We start from the raw sequence: 25,115 nt of genomic DNA, 5'->3' as shown, positions 1-25,115 counted from the left end.
AGACAGAGCATCACTTTCCAAGGAACAATTCTCTGCCAAACATGCAAAAATCATTAACTATACCACACAGGTTTTGATGAGAGATACAATTGATGGATGGGTCCAGGGTAAAATATTCTGTATCCGAGTCAGAAAAGCTCAACACTGTGTTCACTCGGCGGGATAACACTGTAGGTCATGATCATTCAATAAGATTTTCATTGGCTTTGAATTGAAGAAGACTGCTGCAACATTTTGGCATAAGTGGACCTGGTTCGTTCCCTGTTCAAGTTATCTCTGTTAAAACTTGACTCGGTTTCACAGAAAAAAGGAACTAAGTTGGAGAGACAATCTATTCATAAAAATAGAACTAACGTAACCGTTAAGCAAACAGCAGGAATGGTTTATGTGTAGCTTCATTATAGTCTGATACCAAAACTGATTATTGGTTTGACGGAATTGTTTGAAGGTGGCCAACGGTATACATATTTTATAGTTTATGAAGTGGGGAGGGAACATTATAAACTGAAGGATTACTTTTGGCAAGATGCAAATTCCACTCTTGGTAAAAATTGTTGTATACACAAAGCAAAAGTTGGAAGGAGTCAAAGAAGAGCAAGGGACCAAAAAGTTGTGAGCTGAAGGTTGCACATTATGATTAAATAAGTCATTCCAGGTAGATAACCATTTTGAGGCTGTCTGCAATAAGTCATTGTATCTGTTCTCTTCTGATTTGTGGGTCTCCTCAGTATAATGATAAAAATGTGAATAATCTTTAATCAGGAGAGTTTTATTACTAATGTAGATATTTCAAACAAAAAAACTCAATATATTTATATTGTTCTATCTCATGGGTAAACATATTTCCACCTTCCGCATTTATACTCAGAATACTTTGTTGCTCCTACTATAAACGTATAGAACTAAACCTTGTGTAATAGCTTCATTCTTTAGGACAATGCTTTATTTATACATGTATGACAGGTGGAGTGGGCCTGGGGATCAGTGAGAAAGCAAAATGGAAAAATGACAGGGACGTGTTTTGCATTCAAGGCCTCAGTTCTTACCTTACTGAGCAATAAACTAAGGGTGTCCAGGAGAGCCACCTTCACATTCCAGCTGAACCGATCGCCCAAGATACGGATTAAAGGTCCAGTGATGTTCACCACTGATGGCTTCAGTGCTTCAGCAGAAGTTAGCTTGATTACAAGCCCGAGGGCTTTGGCAGCTTCTTCCTTCTGCTCCGGGCTTCCGGTCAATACACCCTCTCGTAGAATGGGCAGGATCGACGTAACACCCTGTAATAACATGCTGCATTAAGCTGAGGCACCAAACGTTCACAAGATTCCGTCAACAAATCAACATTGAATATCCGCTGTCCCTAGAGTAGATTCTTAATAAATTTTACATCATACAGGAGAGCATTTATAATTTTATCTCTCTTCCCAAGTCTCATCTCCTCTCACTTAACGCTCCATAAATTCAATATGAAATAAGCTGCTTCACTCTATTTTCAACCTGCAAATCGTTTTCTGAAAGTTACTGTCAATCGCTTCTATCTTTTGATTTGCACCATGAATCACCAGCTACAAGAGGAACCCCCCGCTCCCTGGACAATCGTCAGCTGACCAACGACCTGAACGATTCTACTGTAGGTTCGACCAACAGAAACAACCCCAGTATCCCCTCTCCCACACACTCCTCCCCAATCACCACTTCACAACTGCTCACAGACTGACTCCAGTCTGCAAAGACAAGGTCCTCGTTCTCTACCCACCCCCTCCTTGCTGCCCAACATCAGTCTGGTCACTTCTCCATCACTAACAGTAGAAATGAGGAGGTGAGGTTATTCAGCAGACAGAAAAGCTGGAAATCTCCAGGATCGGACAATGTTTCCCTCTCTGTCCTCAAGCTCTGTGCCGAACAACTGGCAACAGTCTACACAGACATTTTCAACCAGTCCCAGCAAACCTGCACTGTCCTGCCTGCTTCAGTCTCCACTTTGTTCCTGTACCCCAAAAAAAACAGGGATCACTGGTCTTAATGACTACAGGCCTGTCACACTGACCTCTGTAATCATGAAGACCCTTGAAAGACGTGCTGGCCATCTGTAAAACATCACAAACTCCCTGCTGGACCCCCTGTAGTTTGCATATCGGGCCAATAGATCTGTGGATAACACAGTCAACCCAGGCCTGCACTTCATCCTCCAGCACCATGACCGCCAGGGGACCTATGCAAGGAATTTGTTTGGGGATTTTAGCTCTACATTCAACACCATTGTGCCAGAGCTACTACACTCCAAACTCTCCCAGTTGACTGTGCCTGAACCCCTCTGTCAGTGGATCACCAACTTTTTGACAGACAGGAAGCAGCATGTGAAGCTGGGAAAGCACATCTCGGACCCGCTGACCGTCAACATAGGAGCACCGCAAGGCTGCGTACTCTCCCCTCATTTACTCTCTCTACACCAACGACTGCACATCCACAGTCTCCTCTGTCAAACTTCTCAAGTTTGCGGACAACACAACCCTGATTGGACTGATCCAGGATGGGGAGGAATCTTCCTACAGACAGGAAGTGACACAGGTGGCGTCCTGGTGCCATCACAACAACCTGGAGCTCAATGCTCTTAAGACGGTGGAATTGATTGTAGACTTTAGGAGAGCTCCCCCTCCCCTCCCCCCACTCACCATCAACAACACCACAGTCACATCTGTGGAGTCATTTAAGTCCCTTAGAACCATCATCTCAAAGGACCTTAAATGGGAGGCCACCATCTACTCCACAGTCAAAAAGGCACAACAGAGGTTGTACTTCCTGCAATAGCTGAGAAAACACAATCTGCCACAGGCAATGATGGTCCAGTTTTATACTGCCATCATGGTCTAGTTTGGCTCAGCCACCAAGCATGACATCCAAAGGCTGCAGTGCATCGTTCAATCAATCGAGAAGGTTGTTGCCTGCAACCTTCCCCCCATCGACGAACTGTACACTGCAAGGGCCAGGAAGCGAGCGGGCAAGATCATCTCTGACCCCTCTCACCCTGGCCACAAACTCTTTGCAGCACTTCCCTCTGGAAGGCGACTCGGACTGTCAAACCCACCACAGCCAGACATAAAAATATATATTTTTCCCCTCGGGCAGTAGTTCTACACAACAACCAAAAGTCTGTAGCCTCCTTTTGCTCTGGTATTTTATTTAATTCTTCACATGTTTAAATTATAATGTTTTGTTCTCAATTGTTTACTGTGTCGTGTTGTTACTTGCGAGCAAAGCACCAAGGCAAATTCCTTGTATGTATACACACTTGGCTAATAAAATGTATTCAATACAATTTGATTCAAATATTGATGCATGAATTTAGTAAAATTTCTCCTTATGGTAGCATCAACATTTCTGCACAGCTTTTCACACTGTCAAAATATAATCAACAATAACATTCCTGGAGAATTTGCCATAGGCCAGTGACACATTGATTTGGGCCAAACATTGTCTTACTTTCTTGGGAATGCAGAATCCTAGTAAGTGGTTGCCTCTGGTTTCCACAGCTGCTGCACGGATGTCTCTGTGTAGATCATCCACAAGTGATAATTGGCTTCCAGCATCCAACTTCTAATATAGGAGAAAGAAAAATGATAAAAATAAATAAAGTTTGCTTGCAGAGCGTTACATCCAAATCAATATCATAAAAACCATAGCCTCATTATAACTTACAAATAAAATGTCACTTTTGCAGCAAACTAGATAATGAATTACCTATCAAATCCATCTGTGAATGCACATTGGACTGACATTTGGTGGCACAAGCGAATAACTGCAGTCTGTGGGCGCTCTATGCCTGGCCCTATCTGGTCTGGCCCAGAGTACAGTGCACCTTGGCAGCGACAGGACCCTGACAGGTCTGGTAAATGGCAAAGCCATGTCACCTGTTTTACCATCTTTTAAAGCTGTCAGGGACTTTTAATTATTCTGAATATCTTTGACTATTGCAAACCATTTCAAAATGATTATAATTGAAAACTTGTTAAAAAACACATGAAATTAACCAAAACCCAAGTCCTAAATCTTAGCAGCAGAACATATCAAAACCGTTGGAACTTTTATTAATGACTGCAGGCATTTGCTAGCAAATTCTAAGTTACTGCCTTGAAGGCAGATTAATAATTCTTCTTAAAACTGCCAAGCTTCAGTGCAATTTACGATACATATGACTCAGCAGGGCATCCTATCATCCAAGTACAGAGATAAAGTACCTTTGTTATTGCATTCAGAGCATCCCAGCTCTCATTCAGAACAGTTTCATCAGAGTCATTGAGTAACCTGATCAAGCCAGACATCAGGTTCTTGACGTGGCCACAGTAGTCGGCCTTGGTTTTTGAGCAGTAAATGTTGAGGATTGTTGCTGCAGCTTTCCGCATCCCGACATCCGAATTCCTTGTTGCTTCCAGAAGGTCCTCTAGAATTACTCTTTGCCCAATTTCATCTCCCACAGACAAAATTACTGTCTGACAGTTAGCCAGTTCCTGCAAAAAATAGGAAATATCTCAATAGTGCATTTCTGAAAGGCGGCAACAGTCACAGGCAATGGAAGTCAATGATGATGGTGTCCAACACACAGTAGTCATTCTGGATCTTGATTAAAAGCAATATGAATATATTAGGACAAAACATGCTAAAGATACAAATTCATTATTTAAATCTTTATGTACCATTATTTCATTTAAAATGTTGAGGATGTCTGACTCATATTGAACTGTGAAAGAATTTCAAAAATAACTTTTGCGCATTCATAGATGCCCAATGAAATAAAGGACAGGGTAACATTAAGTCATTCAGTCACAGTGCTCACAGCTTCCATTGATGTGCATTTGTTGCAAGTTTCCAGCAGATTCTCACCTCTTGTGCTTCGTCAGTTCCTATCTTGTTCTTCAGTGCCGTCATGACAGCAGGTAGGATCACATTGAGGTGACGAGTCAATGCATCACCTGCCACTGAAGACAGGAACGCCAGCACCTTCGTGTTCACTGGTGGTGTTATAAGCTAGAGAACAAGAAAAGCAGAGGGATTGGAGCGCAACATTTTTATTTTGCAAGATTCTAAATCAAATGACTAATTTGGAACCCAACACACATCTGTACCATTTAATATATCAAGAAAACTTCTTTCTTAGTCAGGGATAAAGACCGGAATCATAACTAGAGCAAGGAGTGTGATCCATGGAAAGATCACTGAACTGAAACTTTCCCCTTTCAGCTTTCATAAATGATGTCCAACCTGCTGTGTATTGCCAGATTCTTCTGTTAGGTATCATTTTTTGGAGGACACATTTCATTTTGTTTTATTTTCTGTAAAAACATTCCACATTTTTTGGCAAGTTCATTTTTAAAAACAGTTGAAAATTTCTGCCATTCAACAAGCAAACATTGGTAGGAATAATAAATTTGGATACCCTTTACTGAAACTGTGGTGGTATGTTTCCTCTTCATATTATGGCGCTGGCGACCATCAACCTCTCATGACCATGACAGGTCACAGCTAAGTAATTCCACTAGTTACATTCTCTGACTTTTTCCCCTCTTCTCATTTGGGTAATGATCAACTATAAATACAAGTGAATACGTTGATAAACAAACTCCTTAGCAGTTTATGACACATCCGGCCAGCACAGCGCTGGAGACTTGATCCCAACTACGGGTGCCGTCTGCATGGAGTTTGTATGTTCTCCACGTGAGTACGAGGGTTTTCTCCGAGATCTTCAATTTCCTCCCTTACTCCAAAGATGAACAGGTATGTAGGTTAGGTTACACAGAAAAGCTGGAGAAACTCAGCGGGTGCAGCAGCATCTATGGAGCGAAGGAAATAGGCAACGTTTCGGGCCGAAACCCTTCTTCAGTATGTAGGTTAATTGGCTTGGTGTATGTGCAAATTGTCCCTAGTATGTGTAGGATAGTGTTAATGTGGGGGTGATTGCTGGTCGGCGCGGACTCGGTGAGCCGAAGGGCCTTTTTCCGCCCTGTATGTCGAAACTAAAAATTTGGTGTTTTCATCACTCTGGCTAGATTGAATGCGGTGGGATAGATAGCTACTATCCATTAGTTACGAGAGTTTCTATCCAATTATGTTAAAGTACCAACTACATTCTGCTTGCTTGTGATGCCCCAATACAAAATGATTAATTCCTGGACCCTTGAAAGGGACTTCTATCCAAGATCCACTTAAACCACACAGTGTCTAAAACCTACTTGCAGGATGACAATGATTACACGTTCAAAGCCTCCCTAGATCAGTTATTGATGAATTATTCTCCTCTGTCAAACAAAAAACACCAGCTTCCAGAAACATTGAAACACTTTTCTTCTGGTATTTTCTGCTCAACATCTGAATAAAGAACAGGTCAGAATGTTGGGAGCACTCTGACACACATGTTGATGAATGGCTAGCTTTTCTTTAATGCTGGGCTCCATATGATGTACCTTTGGCACTAGGTAAGGAAGGACAACTCGACTCTTTACTCCCATCACTTGCTTCAATCCATCAAGAGCAAATTCTGCCATTTCCACACCATTCTGCAATAGATAGAATAATCAATGACGTCGATTCATTTCAAACCCAATCAACAAAGGCATAACAATTTGCATGTATATGAACAACTGAATATATAAAATGTCGCAAGGTGATTTACCGAAGGCTTTACAAAATTCAGCATGTAACCAGGTGGGAAATATTAGACAAGGAAAAAACAAGATTTTAAGCAGAGTTTAAGGAGAGAGGCAGATTTATTTAAGGAAGAAAGTAGGCAAAAGGATAAACATATCTTTGCCTGGAGACCCCCCCCCACCCCCACCAACTCCATCACTTACAAGTTGCTCCAGCAAGTAGGGAAGAATGTCATCAAGAGCTTGGTACCCAATTGTTGAATGCAGCTGCTCAAACGTCTTAGAAGCAGCTTCTCGGACTTCTTCAAGAGGGTCACAGAGAGCCTTCCGCACCGTGGGAACAAGAGACTCCGAGAAGACAAGTACCTGGTGGGAGAGGAGAGAAAGAGTTACAATCACCTATGTTCTGTAATCTGATTGAAAAATAAAATCTTATATTGAGTTGCAAGGCAAAATTCTCAGAAATAACACATGGGATAATGAATTTGTTTGAAGTGACAAAGGCTGTACCCAAGAAGGAAATCCCATCATATCAGCATGGGGAAGTTGGATCAAGAGCAATGTGGTGGGAAAAGCAGAATAGACAAGAAGAGGTGATGAGGAGGGATGGTAGCAGCTCCTGCAACTCCTCATACTCGATGCTGGAAACCATGGAGGAAGCATTACAGAACAGCATCAGAGCTGAGGGGAGACCTCACAGAAAATCATAAAATTATGAGAGGCATAGGTAGGGTACATAGCCAGAATCTTTCCTGGGGTGGAATTGTCAAATACTAGAGAGCATAGCTTTAAAGTCCGAGGGAGAATGTTTAAAGATGTGGAGGGCAAGTTTATTTTTATTTTTTTTACATAGAGAGTAGTAGGTGCCTGGAACATACTACAGGGGTGGTTGTGGAAGCAGACACGATTGTGGTATTTAGGAGGATTTTAGATAGGCAGGGAATGGTGATGTAGATCAGATGCAGGCAAAGGGAATTAGCTTAGTTTCCCATCTATTTCAAAACAGATATCATGGGACGAATGTTCCTGTTTTGAGGAGTTTAAGATGTTAGTTTGCTGTGGAGAACAGAAACTTAGGTCATCCATGGGTTCTAGTGTAGAATAATGCACTACTTGCAGAGATGAACAGGACGTGATATGTGTTTTCAGCCACGTAAGCCGAAGGATGGTTCAACCAGTTGCCCACACAGAAAAACAAATCTAAATCCACAGGTAAAGCAAAGAAAAAGGCAATTCCAAGGTAGAGACCAGTGTGAGTTTAAATAAAGATATGAAAGATTAATGTATGGGTGGAGCAATATATCGTCCAACATGAAGACCACTTACTTTCACGTGTTACAATTACAATTGCTGAAGTTCTCAAACTTACTTTGAATCATCTCCAGATTTAACCATTCCTTTGTTGGTTTCCATGCCTTCATGTTCAAGGTCCCAAACTCAGTTTCCCAAACATGCTCAGCCCTGCTTGCTAACTTTAAGGTGGTCCTCATATCTACCTCTTTAACCAAGGTTTTATTCGATTGCCCGAAAAACTTAAGTTAGTGTAAATCCCTTCCACGAGGCGTTGTCAATTTGGACTAGTTGGGCTGAACGGTCTGTTTCTGTGCTGTATGCTCCGACTTTGAGAGCATGACATATTGGTGGAGGTTAAACTAGAGGACAAGAGGTTGCTGAATGCAAATATGAATGTGATGCCATCATCTTTGTTCCATCTTCTGTTAAAATTCATTAAAGTCCAATTAAGGTTTATCTTTTGAGTCAACAGTTTAGCTGACGCACAGAACTCTCTCCCCATGGAAGTTATGGCTCCTTCCCTCCCCCGTGCAAGACCTCGAGGTCCATGAAGAGGAGAAATAGGGGGAATACATATAATGACGCACTCAATGTGATGAGATACTTACTGCATCTTTGCTGGTGGATTTCATGATCTCACTGAGACCGATACAAACACCCTGTCTCTCATCACTCTTCTCTGATTTTAACCCTGCTTCCAGGATGGGAATAATTTCGGGCAAAATCTTCTCCCCAAGCTTCCGCACGAGGTCCCCCAGCGTCCTTGCAGCAATCTGTACGCAGAAGTCAGAGAATATGTCAATACAAAACCTTGCAAACGTCTGAGATCCATAAATAAAAAGTTAAAACAGGCAGGCAGTTTACAAGTGATTAAACCGCTCCATATAAACTATATTACACAGTACTGTGCAGCAGATAGAAAGACAAGATAACCAATTAATCCTGGGTTGGACTAATTTAACATCTCAATGGTTTGTTCTTCCCAGTGATGGAGGACACATCATCTTCAGAAGATTGGTTATCCAACTAACATTCAACTACATTAAGGTACAGAATTGCAAAATGCCTATGAGAAAACAAAATCTCCATGTTTTAAAACCATTTAATCTGAATCAATGCTCTCGAGTTAAGAGATTTTTTCCATGATGGGAAATATCCTCTCAGTATCCACGAATTTTACACTTTTAAGAAAGATCACCCCTCATTCTCCAAAGTTTTAGTGAGCATAGGCCCTATCTGCTCAAGCTTTATAGGACCAGGGATCAAATGAACGTTCTTTGGATTGTCACTAATGCAAGAATATTTTCCTTAAATAAGGATAACAAACTGTTTGTAAAGAGATACAGCATGGAAACTGGCTCTTGACACTGTGTCCATGCTGACCACCGATCACTCATTTACACAAATATATACAGTAATCCCGTTTCTATTCACCCCACTCTTACCAACTTGCCCTTGATTCTAGCACTCACCTACACTAGGAAAAAATTACAGTGGCCTATTAACCTGTTAACTTGCAAGTCCTTGGGATGTAGGATGAAATCAGGTCACAGGGAGAACATGCAAACTCCACACAAAAAGCACCCAAGGATGATTGAACCTTGGTCCCTGTTATTGTGGAGTAGTGACTCTACTAGCTGTCCCACCCTTCAAGTTGGAGTACGTCAGGTTTGTTTACACTTGTGCCCTGAACAGTTATAACAAGATTTCTTGACTTTTATACTCACCTATTTTGAATGGTCTATCATTTACTATTTTTTGTCCTCTACATTTTTTTTCTGAATGGGGCTATTCCATTTGTGATGTTCCAATTTCTCTGGGACCTTTTCAAAATCTAGAGAGCTTGGGGAAAATACTGCCAATATCTCTTCAATCACTTCTTTTAAGACCAGGAATCTAGCCAGCCCATCAGGTCCACGGCATTTGCCAGTCTGTGGGTCCCTTAGTTTGGTTAATACCTATTTTCTAGCACAATAATAATTTGAACTGCATTGCCTACTTTAGTGCCTGGAAATACTACAGGGAGGACAGATGACAAAATATTTGTTCAAGGTTCCTGCCAGATCCTTAATTCCTGTTATTTCCCAGTCTCAATCCCCAAGGAACAATCAGCTACCATAACTATTTTTTAGAAGCATGTACTGCTTGTTTTTATATTTCTTGATAATTTTTTTGTGTTATCGTTTTAGTCATCCATCGCTGGTCTGTAAAACCTTCCTAGCTTTCTGGAGAACTACTACTACTTTTCCCAACAATGTATGCCTTTTTCTCCATTTTGATACTATCATAAACTTCTTTAATATTCTGCCATCGAGATCTATACTTCCACAGATTGATCCATATAATAAATAGTATTCGTTTTTTAATGACCGATGCCTTAAATAATCATTGAGGCATACAAAATTAATACAGAGCAGATGTTGAAGTGAGGTGCCTGGAATCAGTCATAAAATAATAAAGGGCTGACCATGCAGGAGAGATAAGAAATTCCTTGACCCCCTAGGCAGTGAATCTCTGAAATAATTTTGGTTGCATTCTTTGGATATTTATGGTGTTACCCCAGACATACACATTTTTGCAACTCACTGAATGTTTTAGCTTGCCCAAACAGAAGATTGGGATTCTTCTGTGCAACAGCTACGAGTTTGAATATCCATAGTTTATGTTTCAGCCAAACTGCACCTTATTTATACTGGCTTGATGAGCCCTTAGTTCCAATGTGCTCCTCTCCCAGGAGTTATGTTGGATAATGTAAGCAGTGACCGCCATGCAAGTGCTTCAGCTGTTTTACAACTGTAGGATTGTCTTATTTAATTATACCAGGTTGCTGGCTTTTCTGCAATGTTTCCCCGACCCGTTTTTTTTTTAATTGCTTAATATACCCAAATTAAGAGTTTAGTAATATAGCTACTTGTCAACAAATTCCACAATCTAATGATTTTTAATTTATGGCAATGTTTAACATAATGAGAATCATATTTATTTTCAAAGAGAGTTGATATTTATTTATTTTACCTTTTGAGCACTGTTTACAACATGATCCAGATTTTGTGCCATATATTGGATTAGTTTTTAAATCTGATGTCATGGTAGGATTGATTCATGATTATATCTAACCAGTTCAGATTGTATTCAGCTCTAATTTCAGAATGGTTACATGAGGACAGCAGCAAAAGAGGTTTTGCTTTAATCATTTGTTTCATATTTTCATTACAACAAAGAAGGCCAGTTTGGTCCGAGTCCACTCTGTTTTACAGAGTAATCCTATTTCCCCCACTAATTTCTACTACACACCAATCCTACCAACACCTGCTGCCTTTCAGATGTGCAATGAAGCTAGTAGATACCCACATAGCTACGTAAAGTGGTAACAATGCACATAGACATTACTGGAATTCAGTAACAAACCTGGCTCATCAAATTATGAAACAATAGCTATATTCACTGCCTTTGGAATATTTCCCATGTATTGTTTATGATAGTGATTATGCGATGTTGCATTATCTCTGTAGACGTCACTTCTTTGCATCTTCTTGTCTCCAATGTAATTTAATGTTTGAACTCACCGTTCTCTTGTCAGAGCAGGTGCTGGCCAAGAAACCCAGCAACAGAGTGAAGAGCGTTGGCAATATCTCCCGCAGAGTGCGTGGGGTGTTGGACACAACAATTTTCCAGACGTGCAGTGAGGCCTGACGCACCACTAGTTGTGTGTCGGAGCGGCCCATGTAGAGCCCAGCCAACACACGATTCCGCCTCTCCACCCCAAGCGCACCAATTATAGCCTAAAAGAATAAAACATCACATTATATTCTACAAAATGCACCGTCCAATATATTAAATTATACTAAATTTATACAAAGAATCAATTCAGTTAGCTCAGTAGGACTCTGCATCTGTCCATGTTCCATAAAAATCTTTCTCAATCCCATCTTGTCAAAATTTGTTGTTCTCCCTTATATAGTCATATTCATTTCAGGTTCCTTTGGACCCATACAAGCCTTGATCATCCCCCATGATAACAAGTTCCACATTCTTACCACAATCGACAAATGTTTCTTCAGATTGCTCTTTAAATTTATTATCCACCGTTTTATTTATGCTTTAATTTTGGACGCCTCATAAATGGAATTATCTTCACTTACTTAACAAAATAGTCTCATTATGAAGATTTCTATCAGGGACATAACCAAGCTTTTAGTTTTTAATTGAAGGGTTCCAGTGTGGTCAGTTTATGTGGGATCCATTTAAATAGCATCTCAGGACCAGGTCACAAATCCACTGTTAACATGGCAGACTCTTCACAGGGGTAGCAAGTCAACCCAGCAACTAAGGTAACCTACAGACTGCTAATGAAGCTAATCATGAAAGACATGATGACAAAACGTGTTAAATGGATCCAAACCAACACTTAACACAGAGTTTTCATATTAAGGGAATCAAGGGATATTGGGTTAATGAATGTTACAGTATGGCACAAGGGAAAAGGCATGAGACAAAAAGCCCATTCCTGCTTTTATTTCTTATGTCCATGTAGTATAGAGGGAGGGTCAGTTAAACGGAGGTACAGACCATGAATCGTGCATATTTGTGCCCTTTCACTTTTTGGGATTTTATCACTGTGTATGGCCCATAATAATAGATCATGTAATGTGACAATTTGTGAACTTCACCTTATTGGACTGGGCAGTGCCAAAATTGTCATCTTCTGAGGCAGTCTCTGTTGTCATCTTTCCAGTGACTCCTGACACATGGAATAGCAAGTCTCCCAGCAACTGGACTGAACTGAACCTGAAATTCAAAAGGAAGGTCACCTTATATTGCCTTGACTGTATTTTAAATAAAATTCAGCTTCCATCGAAATGCAAGTGGGCTCAAGAGCAAGTTTGTAGATGACATAAAAATTGGTGGATTTATGGATAATGAAGGACATAGATCAGTTGGAAATAGCAGATTGAGTTAAATCCAGACAAGTATGAGACGATGCATAATCTCATGCAAGCACATTATGCACCGGAAATGGCAGAACCTTGAGAAGTATTATTACGCAGATGGATCTTGGCGAGCAAGTCCATAGCAGAGAGTATTAATAGTTCTTCACATTACCTGTACTCTTTTGGTTTGTTCAAACATTAAAGCACACTGCACAAATCTCATGAAAGAGTTACAGCTAGATTTTCTCCACACCACCCCACCACCCACCACAGTATCAAAGTTTACACTTGTCTATATTTGATTTTCAATGGCTTGATTGTTAAAAGCCATGAGAGAACTTTAAAGATTGGTTTCTTGTAAAGAATGTTCACAGTACCTGATTCGCCAGTTATCGTCAAACAATCCCTGCTCCAGTTCTGGAAGCAGCAGTGCTATGGCGGTCTCTGCGTACATGCTGATAATCCGCTGTCCTGCACGTAGAGCAGTGTCACGAACAAATTCATTCTCATCTGCCAGAGCCTGTATGAAGAAATGGACACGCATTGATAAACTACACTATTTGCCTCTTACTGCCATGATAGCATATTTACAGTGCCCTCTATAATGTTTGGGACAAAGACCCATCATTTATTTATTTGCCTCTGCACGCCACAATTTGAGATTTTAATAGAAAAAAAATCATATGTGGTTAAAGTGCCCATTGTCAGATTTATTAAAGAGTATTTATATACATTTTGGTTTCACCATGTAGAAATTGCAGCTGTGTTTATACAGTCCCACGATTTCAGGGCACCACAATGTTTGGGACACATGGCTTCACAGGCGTTTGTAATTGCTCAGGTGTGTTGCCTCCTTAATGCAGGTATAAGAGAGCTCTCAGCATCTAGTCTTTCCTCCAGTCTTTCTGCCACCTATGGAAAGTTTTATTGCTGTTTATCAAAATGAGGACCAAAGTTGTGCCAATGAAAGTCAAAGAAACCATTATGAGACTGAGAAACAAGAATAAAACTTGTCTTAGAGATATCAGCCAAACCTTAACCTTACCAAAATCAACTGTTTGAAATATCATTAAGAAGAAAAAGAACACTGGTGACCTTACTAATCGCAAAGGGACTGGCAAGCCAAGGACACCTCCACAGCTGATGACAGAAGAATTCTCTCTATAATGATGAAAAACCCCCAAACACCTGTCCGACAGATCAGAAATACTCTTCAGGAGTCAGGTGTGGATTTGTCAATGACCACTGTCCGCAAAAGACATCATGAACAGAAATACACAGGCTACACTGCAAGATGCAAACCACAGGTTAGCCACAAAAATCGGATTGCCAGGTTACAATTTGCCAAGAAGGACTAAAAAGAGCAAGCACAGTTCTGAAAAAAGATCTTGTGGACAGATGAGAAGAAGATTAACTTATATCAGAATTTTAGCAAGAGTGAAGTATAGAGGAGAGAAGAAACTGCCAAAGATCCAAAGCATGCCACCCCATCTGTGAAACACAGTGGTGAGGGTGTTATGGCCTGGGCATGTATGGCTGCTGAAGGTACTGGCTCACTTATCTTCATTGATGATATAATTGCTGATGGTAGTAGCATAATGAATTCTGAAGTGTATAGACACATCCTATCTGCTCAAGTTCAAGCAAATGCCTCAAAACATTGGCACGCGGTTCATTCCACAGCAAAACAATGATCCCAAACTAAAGCAAAAAATGAGTTTTTCAAAGCTAAAAAGTGGTCAATTCTTGAGTGGCCAAGTCATTCACCCGATCTGAACTCAATTGAGAATGCTTTTTATACGCTAAAGAGAAAACTGAAGGGGACTAGCCCCCAAAACAAGCTTGAGCTAAAGGTGGCTGCAATACAGGCCTGGCAGGAATACGCTACCTGGGGTAGTGATGGAAGCAATGATTAAGAGACACGAATAGGCAGGTAATATAGGAACATGGACTATGTGCAGGCAAATGGGATTAGTTGGATTGGCATAGCCAGGGCACACATGGTGGGCTGAAGGACCAGTTCCTGTGCTGTATTGTTCCATGAAGTTGCATTTTTTTTTGCCTGTCAAGTTTATGTCAGATTATTATACAGGTTCACGCAAACATCAGGTTTCTCCAAAAGTATGATACACTTATGCAAATAGATTTTTTTTTAAATTGCAAGCTCACTGAAGCTGACAATATCCTACTCCATTAAAATCAAAGTTGAAAATTCATCTTAAGAATGACGTCAATCATAACACTTTCATGGATAAACACACCGTAAATCTTCCACATATGCAGTCTGTCAAATCTTTAACTACTTTCACATTAACGGCAAGGGGTGGCGTTAGAAAGTAGCAATTACGCATCACTTGATATTCAGGTGGCTTCTCTGTGCGAGGAGAAAGGCAAAATGCATTAATGCTCAAGGTAGGCAAAAATGCTGGAGAAACTCACGGGTGAAATGCTCAAGGTATTTTTTTGTTGTGATGTTTGGCATATCTTATGTGGAGGGAATAGCAATGCTCACAGTATTATTGAAGGATAGGCATGGAGACGTTGATGCAGCTGTTGGGAAGAGTCATTGGCCATTCTTCTCAGCATTTGAAAGAGGCTAATGAATGTTTTCCTGAATTTTAACTGGCATGTACTATGCTTGAATACAATTTATTGTTGAGAAGGAATTGCTGCACTTAAAAAGATTCTGACAGTGAGAGACAAAAATTTCAGACTACTGAGGTGCGAGGAAATCACTGGCCTTTTACCTTCAGAATGCAAGGTATAATGGCTCCAACGTATGCAGTAAATTTGTCGCCAAACGTCACAGGTAGGTAGATGAACATCATCATGTAACCGTCACGGACATGTGGGGCAATCTCCACTTTGCTGGCCGTGGCTACGATGTCCGGCATGAGTTTTTCCAGCTTTTCAACTCCAAGTCCAGCCATCACCTCAGCCAAGCCTGAAACACAGAAAAGAGGCATTTTCTCTTTGACGGTATAAAGGAGATGTACATGGTGAAAATTTTAAATCGGTAGTTGCAAAGATGGTCGTAAAATTGTCAAAATACCCTAATTAAATGAGGAATGTGTCAAGTCCATTCTTTGGTATGCCATTCCTTGCTCAATGCACTCTAGATAAACCACACATGACTGCAACATCAAATTGCTAGACTTGTTCCTTGGCAATTATGTAGATAGGAATTTTCACCACAGTTCATTTTACATGCATTATTTGTTCTAATATTACAACTCCCCTTTCTTAATTAAGGTAACTAAGAATCACCGACTCGCAAGACTTTGTGAAAGGAAAGTTTGCTGATTTGTAGTGTCAACCAGAGATGTGCAAAGTCCAGACAACATCTTCGCTCATCATCACAATTCTGAATCAACAATTGTTTAGCAATGTCCTTTGAACCAGCAGCAGATTGAATGTGCAGGAGCTATAGTCTATATTCTAGAACACATGACACAGTGGTAACATTGAGAGGAAATAGCTCATCCATGTCTCTGTTACCACTAGACTTGATTATTTCAATGCATTCCTGGCCTAATTTTAGACTTCAAAACTGGGAGGCAAATCAAGAATTCTGGCACCAACTTCTGTTCAATCCAATGTGCTAACTGACATCTAATGATTCCTGGTTAGGGAATTTCTCATTCTAGCTTTAAAATCTCTCCCACCCCCACAAACATGGTTCTTTTCATTTCCAGTCTTCTCCATCCTTACTGATTTTACATCCATTCTCTTAAACTTGGCTCCTTGAACATTTCTTCTTTTATTCACTTTACCACATATGGCCATTGCCCAAGCTCCCTTGGCCCAAGATGTGTAATTTTCCCCCAAGAACCTTTCCACTTCCCATTCCTCTTCTAAGAAATGTATTTGATTAATCTATTGGATATTTACTCTCATATCTTAGATGGCTTAGTTAATTTGTAATGATCTAAAACAAGTGTTGGAATGTGTAGCATTTTAATTAAATAATACAAATTTTCCCTTGCATGACACACTGAAAGCTAAACTAAAAATGATGAATAAATTCAAAACAATTAGCCTTTTCCTTGCCTGTTGACAACAATGTTAACACCCTGCATAGTCTGGATAAATGCAGAAGACCTTTCGTGTGTGTTTCTACTTAACCAGCTCTTACCTCGACGAAGATGCGATTTTTATCTGTATCGTATCTATGTCCGCGCTGCGGCCCAACATTGAGTAGTTGGCGGCCTTTGCTGGAGAGCGACCTTTGAGAGCTCCACCGCGGGTGCCTACGGGACTTTAACATCGCGGAGCCCGCGATCCCTTTGCCAGGGATCGACCTCAGAGCTCCAACCATGGGTGCCTGCAGACTTTACATCACGGAGCTCGTGGTCTCTAGTCAGAGACCGACTCCGAGAACTCCAAGCCACAGGAGCTTTGGCCGCCCCGATACGGGAGCTTCGACCCCCTCGCCGCGGGAGTTTCGACCGCCGGCTGCGGGATCTTCGACAGCGGGAGAATAAAGAGGTAGATGATTGGACTTTTTTGCCTTCCATCACAGTGAGGAATGTGGGGAATCCGCTGTGGTGGAAGTTTATGTTAATTTTTATGTAGTTGTGTGTCTTGTTGCTTTTCTTTCTCGTAAGGGTGTATGGTAATACGCATATCACTGTACCTTAATTGGTACATGTGACAATAAAGGACCTTTGACCTCTGAAACCGTGCAGAAAAAGTAATTGGCCTGAAATATAACTGTTTATCTCACCACAGATGCTGCCTTGCCTGCTAAGTTTAGCTTACAGATACAGCGCGGAAACAGGCCCTTCGGCCCAACGAGTCCGTGCACATTTTACAATCTTTAACTTACAAACCTGTACATCCTTGGAGTGTGGGAGGAAACGGAGCACCCGGGGAAAACCCATGTGGTTACGGGGAGAACGTACAAACTTTGTACAGACAACACCTGTAGTCAGGAATAAACCTGGGTCTCTAGTGCTGTAAGGCAGCAACTCTACCTCTGCACTTCCAGCAATTTCTGTTTTTATGTTTATAGAAACTTTCTCTGACTGAAGTCCCGATCTCACCTTGTGCAGCACCAGATCGATCAACCGAGCTCTGCTCTGATGCAAGCATTTCCATGAGCCAAGGCAGCAGGTTATCAAAGCAGGACTCGCCCATTCCCTTCACCATGGCTCCCAGAGCTTTTGCAGACACTGTACGAACCTGGTATTTGACAAAAGGACGTCATTGAATTAAAAAGATCAAGCTGAAAAGCAAAACTTCCGCTCTCATGCCTCACAACACAGAATTCAGAGATTGAAGATAGTATCAGGTTCCATAATAGATTATAATTTTGGTTTAGTAACAGCATCCTGAGCACGGGTTAACCAGGGAGAGCTGCATCAACTCTTACGATTTAGGTACTAAACCAGAATATTGATTAATTCTTAGTTCGAGCACTCATATACCACAATGCATTTACTAAACTTGGCCAAATTCTCAATCATCAATTCGTCTACTCATCAGACATTTCACATATTTACCCAAGATATTGAAGGCAGCAGTTTGGCCCATCTAGCCGAACCCACCTCTCAGACAATCAGTCCTCATCCCCATTTATTTAACTTCAGCCTTCAGGGAGCAATTTAATGTGGCCAATTAACCTACCAGCATGGTTTTGGGATTACGGGAAGTGACCCATACGAAATCCACAGTCATAGGGAGACTGCAAAGTCCACACAAAAAAACATCCAAAGGTCGGATCAAACCTGGGTGACTGGAGCTGTGTTTAACAAGCATTACCATTTTGGCTCCAGGTAATCACAATTATACCGACTGGGGAGAACAAAGACTCTTACCTCTGGAACAGGGTCCAGCAGAGAAAGCTTCAATCCGGGCATCACACTGGGCAGGTACGGTGCAAGATCCTGCAACCATGCCAATGGAATATAATTAGCAAGTCTGGTTTGATAACAATATTCTCCTCATTAAGAAAAGAAAATGTTGAAATATACAGCAGTTCCAAAACATTAAAACTCACCAGCAGCTGCTTTACGGGCTCTTCCAGCATGTTCTAGTACACTAATTGCAATATCACAATATTTTGTAATCTTACACTAGCTCGTCACAGTTAACTAAACACCTTACACTTGTTTTGGTTAATTAGATTTGGAGCTGCACTGTGGATAAGGGGCAACCAGTGACGACTAGACCCAGACAGATTTCCAAAAAGCATCTCATAAAGTGCCACATCAGGTATTATTGCGAAAAGTTTATAGCAGTGTATTAGCATGGAAGGAAGAATAAATGGCGAATGGAAAGCAGAGAGTAGACATGAATGGGTGTTTTCTGGTTGGCCTGGTACAATAAGTGGTCTTGCACAGGAATTGGTGCTGGGCCGTCAAGGTTTTATAATTTACATAATGCAGATGAATTCACTGAAGGTCTGGTTGCTAAATTTACTTGTATCACAAAACAGAAATCAAGTTGCGAAAAGGACGTATGAAGTAGATAAGATTAAGTGGGCAACGATTGAGCAATAGGAATATCACGCAGGAAACGGAAATTGCTTTTGGCAGGAATAATAAAAATAAAATTAAATAATGAGATTTAATTTACGGTTCATATGCAGGTACAGTTTATTGCAAAGAGAATTGAATACAAAACTAGAGATTATCTAGGCATTGGCAAAGCCACAGCAGGAGTACGCTGCACAGTATTGGTCTATTTAAGGAAAGATGTAAACATATTGGAATCAGTTCAGAGATGGTTTAGCTAGCAGATTGATATGTTGAACCATTCGGTTGTCCTCTAAGTGAAGACTGATTAGACTAGATGTACCCAGTGGGGTTTTGGAGAGCAAGATAGGATTTAATTGAAACAGAAGGTACACAAAAATGCTGGAGAAACTCAGCGGGTGCAGCAGCATCTATGGAGCGAAGGAAATAGGCAACGTTTCCAGCATCTGCAGTTCCTTCTTAAACATTTAATTGAAACATATTTTGACAGTTTTGCAGGGCTGAATGTGAAGAGAATGTTTCCACGTGAGAAGATCTGGAAATAGTTGTCCATTTACAAGTAAGAGGATGCCCATATTAGTTATGAGATGAAATGTTTTCTCTGTGTAACTAACAAGCCTTTGGAATTCTTTTCCTCAAAAGGGTTGTGGGTGCATAGTCATTGAATATTTTACAGGCAGGGGTAAATAGATTATTGACAATAAAGGGGGTGGTGGGGAGTGGATGTATTCCGCAGGATCACAAAGTTGAGGTTACAATCAGATCAGCCATGATTTTATTAAATGGCAGAGCAGGCTTTAAGAACCGTGACCTACTCCTGCTCCTAATTCTTATGTTTGTACGCCGAAAATAATGGTCACAAAGTCATGGGCAATATTTGCTAACATCAAATTCTCATTAGAAAGGATGAAGGTCTTATCTGCAACATTGCAAGCATTACCTTCTGGTCTGTAAGAGAGTACATGTTTCCAATGATCTGAGCTGCCATCTTACGGGTATCTGTGGATCGGTCCTGGAAAGCTCTCTGCACAATTGGCATGATCAGGGCCAGAGATGGAGCATCGATAAAGTGGACAAACTTAGTATCCAGCAGAGTCTGAAGGCACAACTGTGTCCTCCTGGATGGATCTGTCAGGGCATCCAGTAGAACTGGGGTAATTGCTGGTCAATAAAAAACACAATGCATTAGTTTAATTATTTGCATCCACATTTAATAAAATGAAAAATAAACCACCAAACTATTCTTCCCTTAATTCACTGCTCTAAATCAATGTATTTAATACTCGGGTATTGGCTACAAATACATGGAAACATAGAAAATAGGTGCAGGAGTAGGCCATTCAGCCCTTCGAGCCTGCACCGCCATTCAATATGATCATGGCTGATCATCCAACTCAGTATCCTGCACCTGCCTTCTTTCCATACCCCCCGATCCCTTTAGCCACAAGGGCCACATCTAACTCCCTCTTAAATATAGCCAATGCACCGGCCTCAACTACCTTCTGTGGCAGAGAATTCCACAAATTCATCAGTATATTTAATAAACCCCTCAAGAAAAAGTTTACAATTAACCATGTTTGGACTAAACACCTTTAAAGTACACATTCACTTACCCACTACCAGATCATTCAAGTTCACTATTACAGACCAAGCACCAGAAAATCCCACCAGGACATGGTACTGAACACTGCTGCGGTGTAACCAAATAAAATTGTGAACTTAGAGCTGCATCCATTACTTGATGCGCTCGATTTACCTTGCTCAAAGTAGCTTTTGCCTGCAGTGCTACCTGGAGCTGTTTATTCTGCAACAAACTTGGATCAGACACACAGGTTTGATCAGTGAGCCACATGTCAATAATAATGAACTACAAAATGAAGACAAGTTTGGTTCATATATTGGATTATCTATCTTCTCAAGGAAGACTTATTGCTTAAGGGCCTGACCTGTGTCAGGCATTTATTTTTGTGATTTACCTCATGCCAGCCTGTCTGGAAAATTGGATCTGCCTAAGGTGGGATCTTGGGTACATCTCTACAATTATATTCTATTGTCTAATCCAATTCATGACATAATGCATTGGGAAACCACGCAGGTAAGAACAGTTCATTTGAATGGGTTTTAAATGGAGTCTTGTAAAGGATGAATGGCAAATGTTGTCCAAAAGCTGCAACTCACCCAAGATTTCTGGGTTCCTGATCACAGAGCCAATCTGCCGTAAAGCCTGCTGTCCTGCCTTCTGCACCTTCACATGGGAATCCGTCAGGACCTCGGTCAGCTTGGGGACAATGCTCGGCAGACAGGACGACAGCTGCTTCGGAGCACAGTAAGCCATGGCACCCAGCAATTCAACTGAACCTAAAGTTACAAGATGGACATCAGTTCAAGGATTCATCCAGGACACAGAGCGGTTTAGATAAAAACCACAGACTCAGCTACAAGCAAATTCTATGCATAATTTTCCTGTATTTCATTTAACTTGAAAAATAACAGAGAAATCTCAAAGAATAACATTTAATACACTAAATTTGGGTAAATTTTGAGAAGCTGGGTTACAAATACATTCATCGGTACAGAACAGAATTTATTTACATGCTGGCTGACTTCTCTTCTCGACCTGGTGTGATCATAAGCAGCAGCATTTTCTACATGTAATTGAGATGTGCATCAGTTTAGTGGGAGCAAAATCTTTGTGGAGTCATGCATGTGCAGGAAGGGAAAGGAATGATGTATCCAAGTATATGGCTCAGCTTTCTGGGACCTGACCCGACTCCTTTTCCCTGTAACTTTACAAGAGAAATAAAAAATAACATTTATCTTGGGAGGGTTCCTGACTGGAAATGTTAAAGAATGGATCGACTGGGCTTATATTCACTGGAATCTAAACGGATGAGAGGAGATCTTAGAGAAACATTTAAAATTCTTAAGGGATTGGACAGGCTAGATGCAGGGAAAATGTTCCTGATGTTGGAGTCCAGAACCAGGGGGCACAGTTTAAGAATAAGGGGCAGGCCATTTAGGACTGAGATGAGTAAAAACTTTTCATCCAGAAAAGTTGTGAATCTGTGGAATTTTCTGTCACAGAAGGCAGTGGAGGCCAATTCACTGGATGTTTTCAAGACAATTAAGATATAGCTCTTGGGGCTAATGGAATCAAGGGATATGGGGAGAAAGCAGGAATGGGGTACTGATTTTGGATGATCAGCCAGATCATAATGAATGGCGGTGCTGGCTCAAAGGGCCGAATGGCCGACTCCTGCACCTATTTTCTATGTTAACTGGTTCTGCTTTCCACCAGATGCTGCTTGACTGTCAGAGTTCTTCCAGCATTTTTTCTTTTCTTTCAGATTCCAGCATCTGCAGTTTCCTTCCCCCTTCCCCCACCAAAAAAAAATTACCCTTGCTCTCTGTTTTTTCCCCCATTCCCTTACCCACTGATGGCAACTTCCCATATGAAGTCAGGTTAAAATGGAGTGATTTTTTAGTCAATATCCCAGTGATATCCAATGGTGCCACTGAATCCAGGGGTGTGAGAGAGAGGGGTATGAGAAGAAAATCTTCTGGGGTCTTTAAAGTTGGAAAGTGAGAGATCCAAAGCAGTTGAGCAAAGGGGACACGGTTTTACCTGCCCAGCTCCTGTCAGATGGACAAAGTTTAAATCATCATTTGACAATACCTGCTTTAGTTCTCCAGGATTCCTCCTCCAGAGCAACAAGCAGCGATGGCAGCACAAGCTTCACACCATGTGCACTCAGATTCCGCATCACTGCCTTCGCAGTATCATCAGATGCCTGTGAGGAAGATAAGTTGCAGGTACGGGTGTTACGTACGCTTGAGAACCATCGCGAGAAGTTAACAACAGACCAGAGTTTATGTTATTAATCTAATCCCACAAGAAAATAGCACCAATACTGTTTATCTGGAACTTTTACAAGTAACAGGAGGAAACCACTTAATGTCCAGGCCACACACACACAAAAAAAAAAAAAAAAAAAAAAAAAAAAAAAAAGACAAGGTACAGTAAAAGGCTAGTTACAAGCAAATGATCCACTGACCTCTCGGACATACTGGTTGCCATCACCAAAACACAACAGCAAGTGAGGAAGCACGTGCACCACATATGGCTCAAAGAGTTTCCCCAACATATTGCACAACATCTCAAAAGCAAACAGAGCACCTACGAAGAAAAGTAACAAAAAGTAAATGGTTTTACTGAGGCTCAGGGGAATACCGGCACTATACAACGTACAATGAAGATAGGACATTCCCAGACACTATTAGTAAAATGCTTTTGGGTCAAATGAGTGGTGTTTGCCTGTTATTTGGAGTTATTAAAAAAATCACCATTTGAATTTGTGTGTCAACATTAATTCAATCATATATATAGTGCTACATCATAGCGCTTCAATTGAAAACAATAAAATTATTTCTGTGGCACTGATCAGTGCTTAAAAAGCACTCCAGGGCAAGATGGTGCGACACTGAAATTGATGCATTGGAGGTAGACCCTGTGCCTCATTTTGTTGTGTTACTATCAGCTCTGAGCAAGCCTGCAGCCATCCTTTTCCAGTATTCTAATATTCTCTTGATGATCCCTTCAACTTTAATCGCATCAGTTTCCTCAGGAATTCCACATTCTAATAACTTTTGTGCAAAGATTCTAAGCTTACCTTTTTGGCTTCTCGGGGCTGATTCTACGAATAGGCCCCAGTGATACAAAATGACCAGATACTGCAAGAGATCTTTCATTACTTGGCCCAAAGTACCTTCATAATTCCATACATTTTTATTCAACGAGTTTTCCCTAAACCTCTATTGTATTAAATGACAGTCTTTGATCAATGGAGCCACAGTAAATGATGCAAGACAACAGTAAATGATGCAATCAATAAATACAAATGTGAAAAGTTTTTAAATTGGTGGATCATGTGCCGAGATTACAATACAGAGAAAGCAAATCTGAATTTACCCCACAGGGCTGAATTAAATAAAACGATACCTTAACAGTTACTTGAAAATGAAACTTTTGACGTTGTTAACACTGAAACAGCTGTTCAACAGCAGACCTTTCAAAGCGAGGACTAAGGAAAAGCAATGATCACTTTACAGTGCATTAGCACTGCTGTTTACAATGGTCTTTAGAAGATCATCTACATGCAGACATTAAATCAGTTAAAATAACATTTGGAGCTGTCCCATTTGCAAAAGACTTTGACGCTGTGGGTGGTATCCCAACCATTACATCAACTGTTGTCATTCAGCGTGGATTTCTGAGGTTTAAATTTAGTAATAAGCAGATGCTCTTCTCACCTTCCCTTCTCCGGAAGTTCTTCTTGTCCTGAATAGCATCTGTCAGTGTCACCATTATTTCCTGCTGCTTCAGGGCAAGAATCCCCAATCCTTTTACCAGTCCAGCCAGACCATATGCTGCCCCTTTCCGCTCAGCGTATTTATCCGACTCCAGTAATAGCTGCAGCAATTTCTGAACCATGCCAGCGGCATCATCTCTGATGGCAGGTACCAGTGGAGGTAGGCAGCTAGCCACCGACTCCTGAACCTACAAAAGCAAACACGTTTACTTCAGCAGGGAACAAATTACAGTGAAACAGGGCCCACAGTCATAGACAACGTCTAATCTTGAGTAGATTCAGATTGATATACAAGATAGCTAGGCCCAAATGTTTGACATCAGAGGATTACATTGGCATTTATAAATTAATTACCAATTCTAAAGCTTTGAAGCAAAGAAAGAATGAATCTATGTACTGAGCTCC

At 40.9% G+C, this 25,115-nt stretch overlaps 1 protein-coding gene across 1 annotated transcript in view; it reads right to left on the bottom strand.

Moving 5' to 3' along the window:
• The window catches only part of gcn1 (GCN1 activator of EIF2AK4), an 82,851-nt gene that overhangs the window by 10,591 nt on the left and 47,145 nt on the right, over positions 1–25,115 (bottom strand). The window contains exons 34-51 of the mRNA XM_055656016.1: positions 24,652–24,898; positions 23,397–23,518; positions 23,018–23,132; positions 21,520–21,699; positions 20,282–20,502; positions 18,682–18,750; positions 17,908–18,046; positions 15,610–15,806; positions 13,240–13,382; positions 12,602–12,719; positions 11,498–11,713; positions 8,540–8,704; positions 6,843–7,004; positions 6,456–6,548; positions 4,879–5,022; positions 4,236–4,505; positions 3,481–3,594; positions 1,047–1,277 (exon numbers count right to left, since the gene is read on the bottom strand). Of these exons, the coding sequence (XP_055511991.1) occupies positions 1,047–1,277; positions 3,481–3,594; positions 4,236–4,505; positions 4,879–5,022; positions 6,456–6,548; positions 6,843–7,004; positions 8,540–8,704; positions 11,498–11,713; positions 12,602–12,719; positions 13,240–13,382; positions 15,610–15,806; positions 17,908–18,046; positions 18,682–18,750; positions 20,282–20,502; positions 21,520–21,699; positions 23,018–23,132; positions 23,397–23,518; positions 24,652–24,898 (2,946 nt within the window). The remainder of the gene's footprint in view (positions 1–1,046; positions 1,278–3,480; positions 3,595–4,235; positions 4,506–4,878; positions 5,023–6,455; positions 6,549–6,842; positions 7,005–8,539; positions 8,705–11,497; positions 11,714–12,601; positions 12,720–13,239; positions 13,383–15,609; positions 15,807–17,907; positions 18,047–18,681; positions 18,751–20,281; positions 20,503–21,519; positions 21,700–23,017; positions 23,133–23,396; positions 23,519–24,651; positions 24,899–25,115) is intronic.

This window comes from Leucoraja erinacea, chromosome 25 (assembly GCF_028641065.1).
Source record: "Leucoraja erinacea ecotype New England chromosome 25, Leri_hhj_1, whole genome shotgun sequence".
Classification (NCBI taxonomy): Eukaryota; Metazoa; Chordata; class Chondrichthyes; order Rajiformes; family Rajidae; genus Leucoraja; species Leucoraja erinaceus.
Note: the sequence above shows the minus strand (reverse complement) of the source record. Positions and strands in the feature narration are given on the sequence as shown.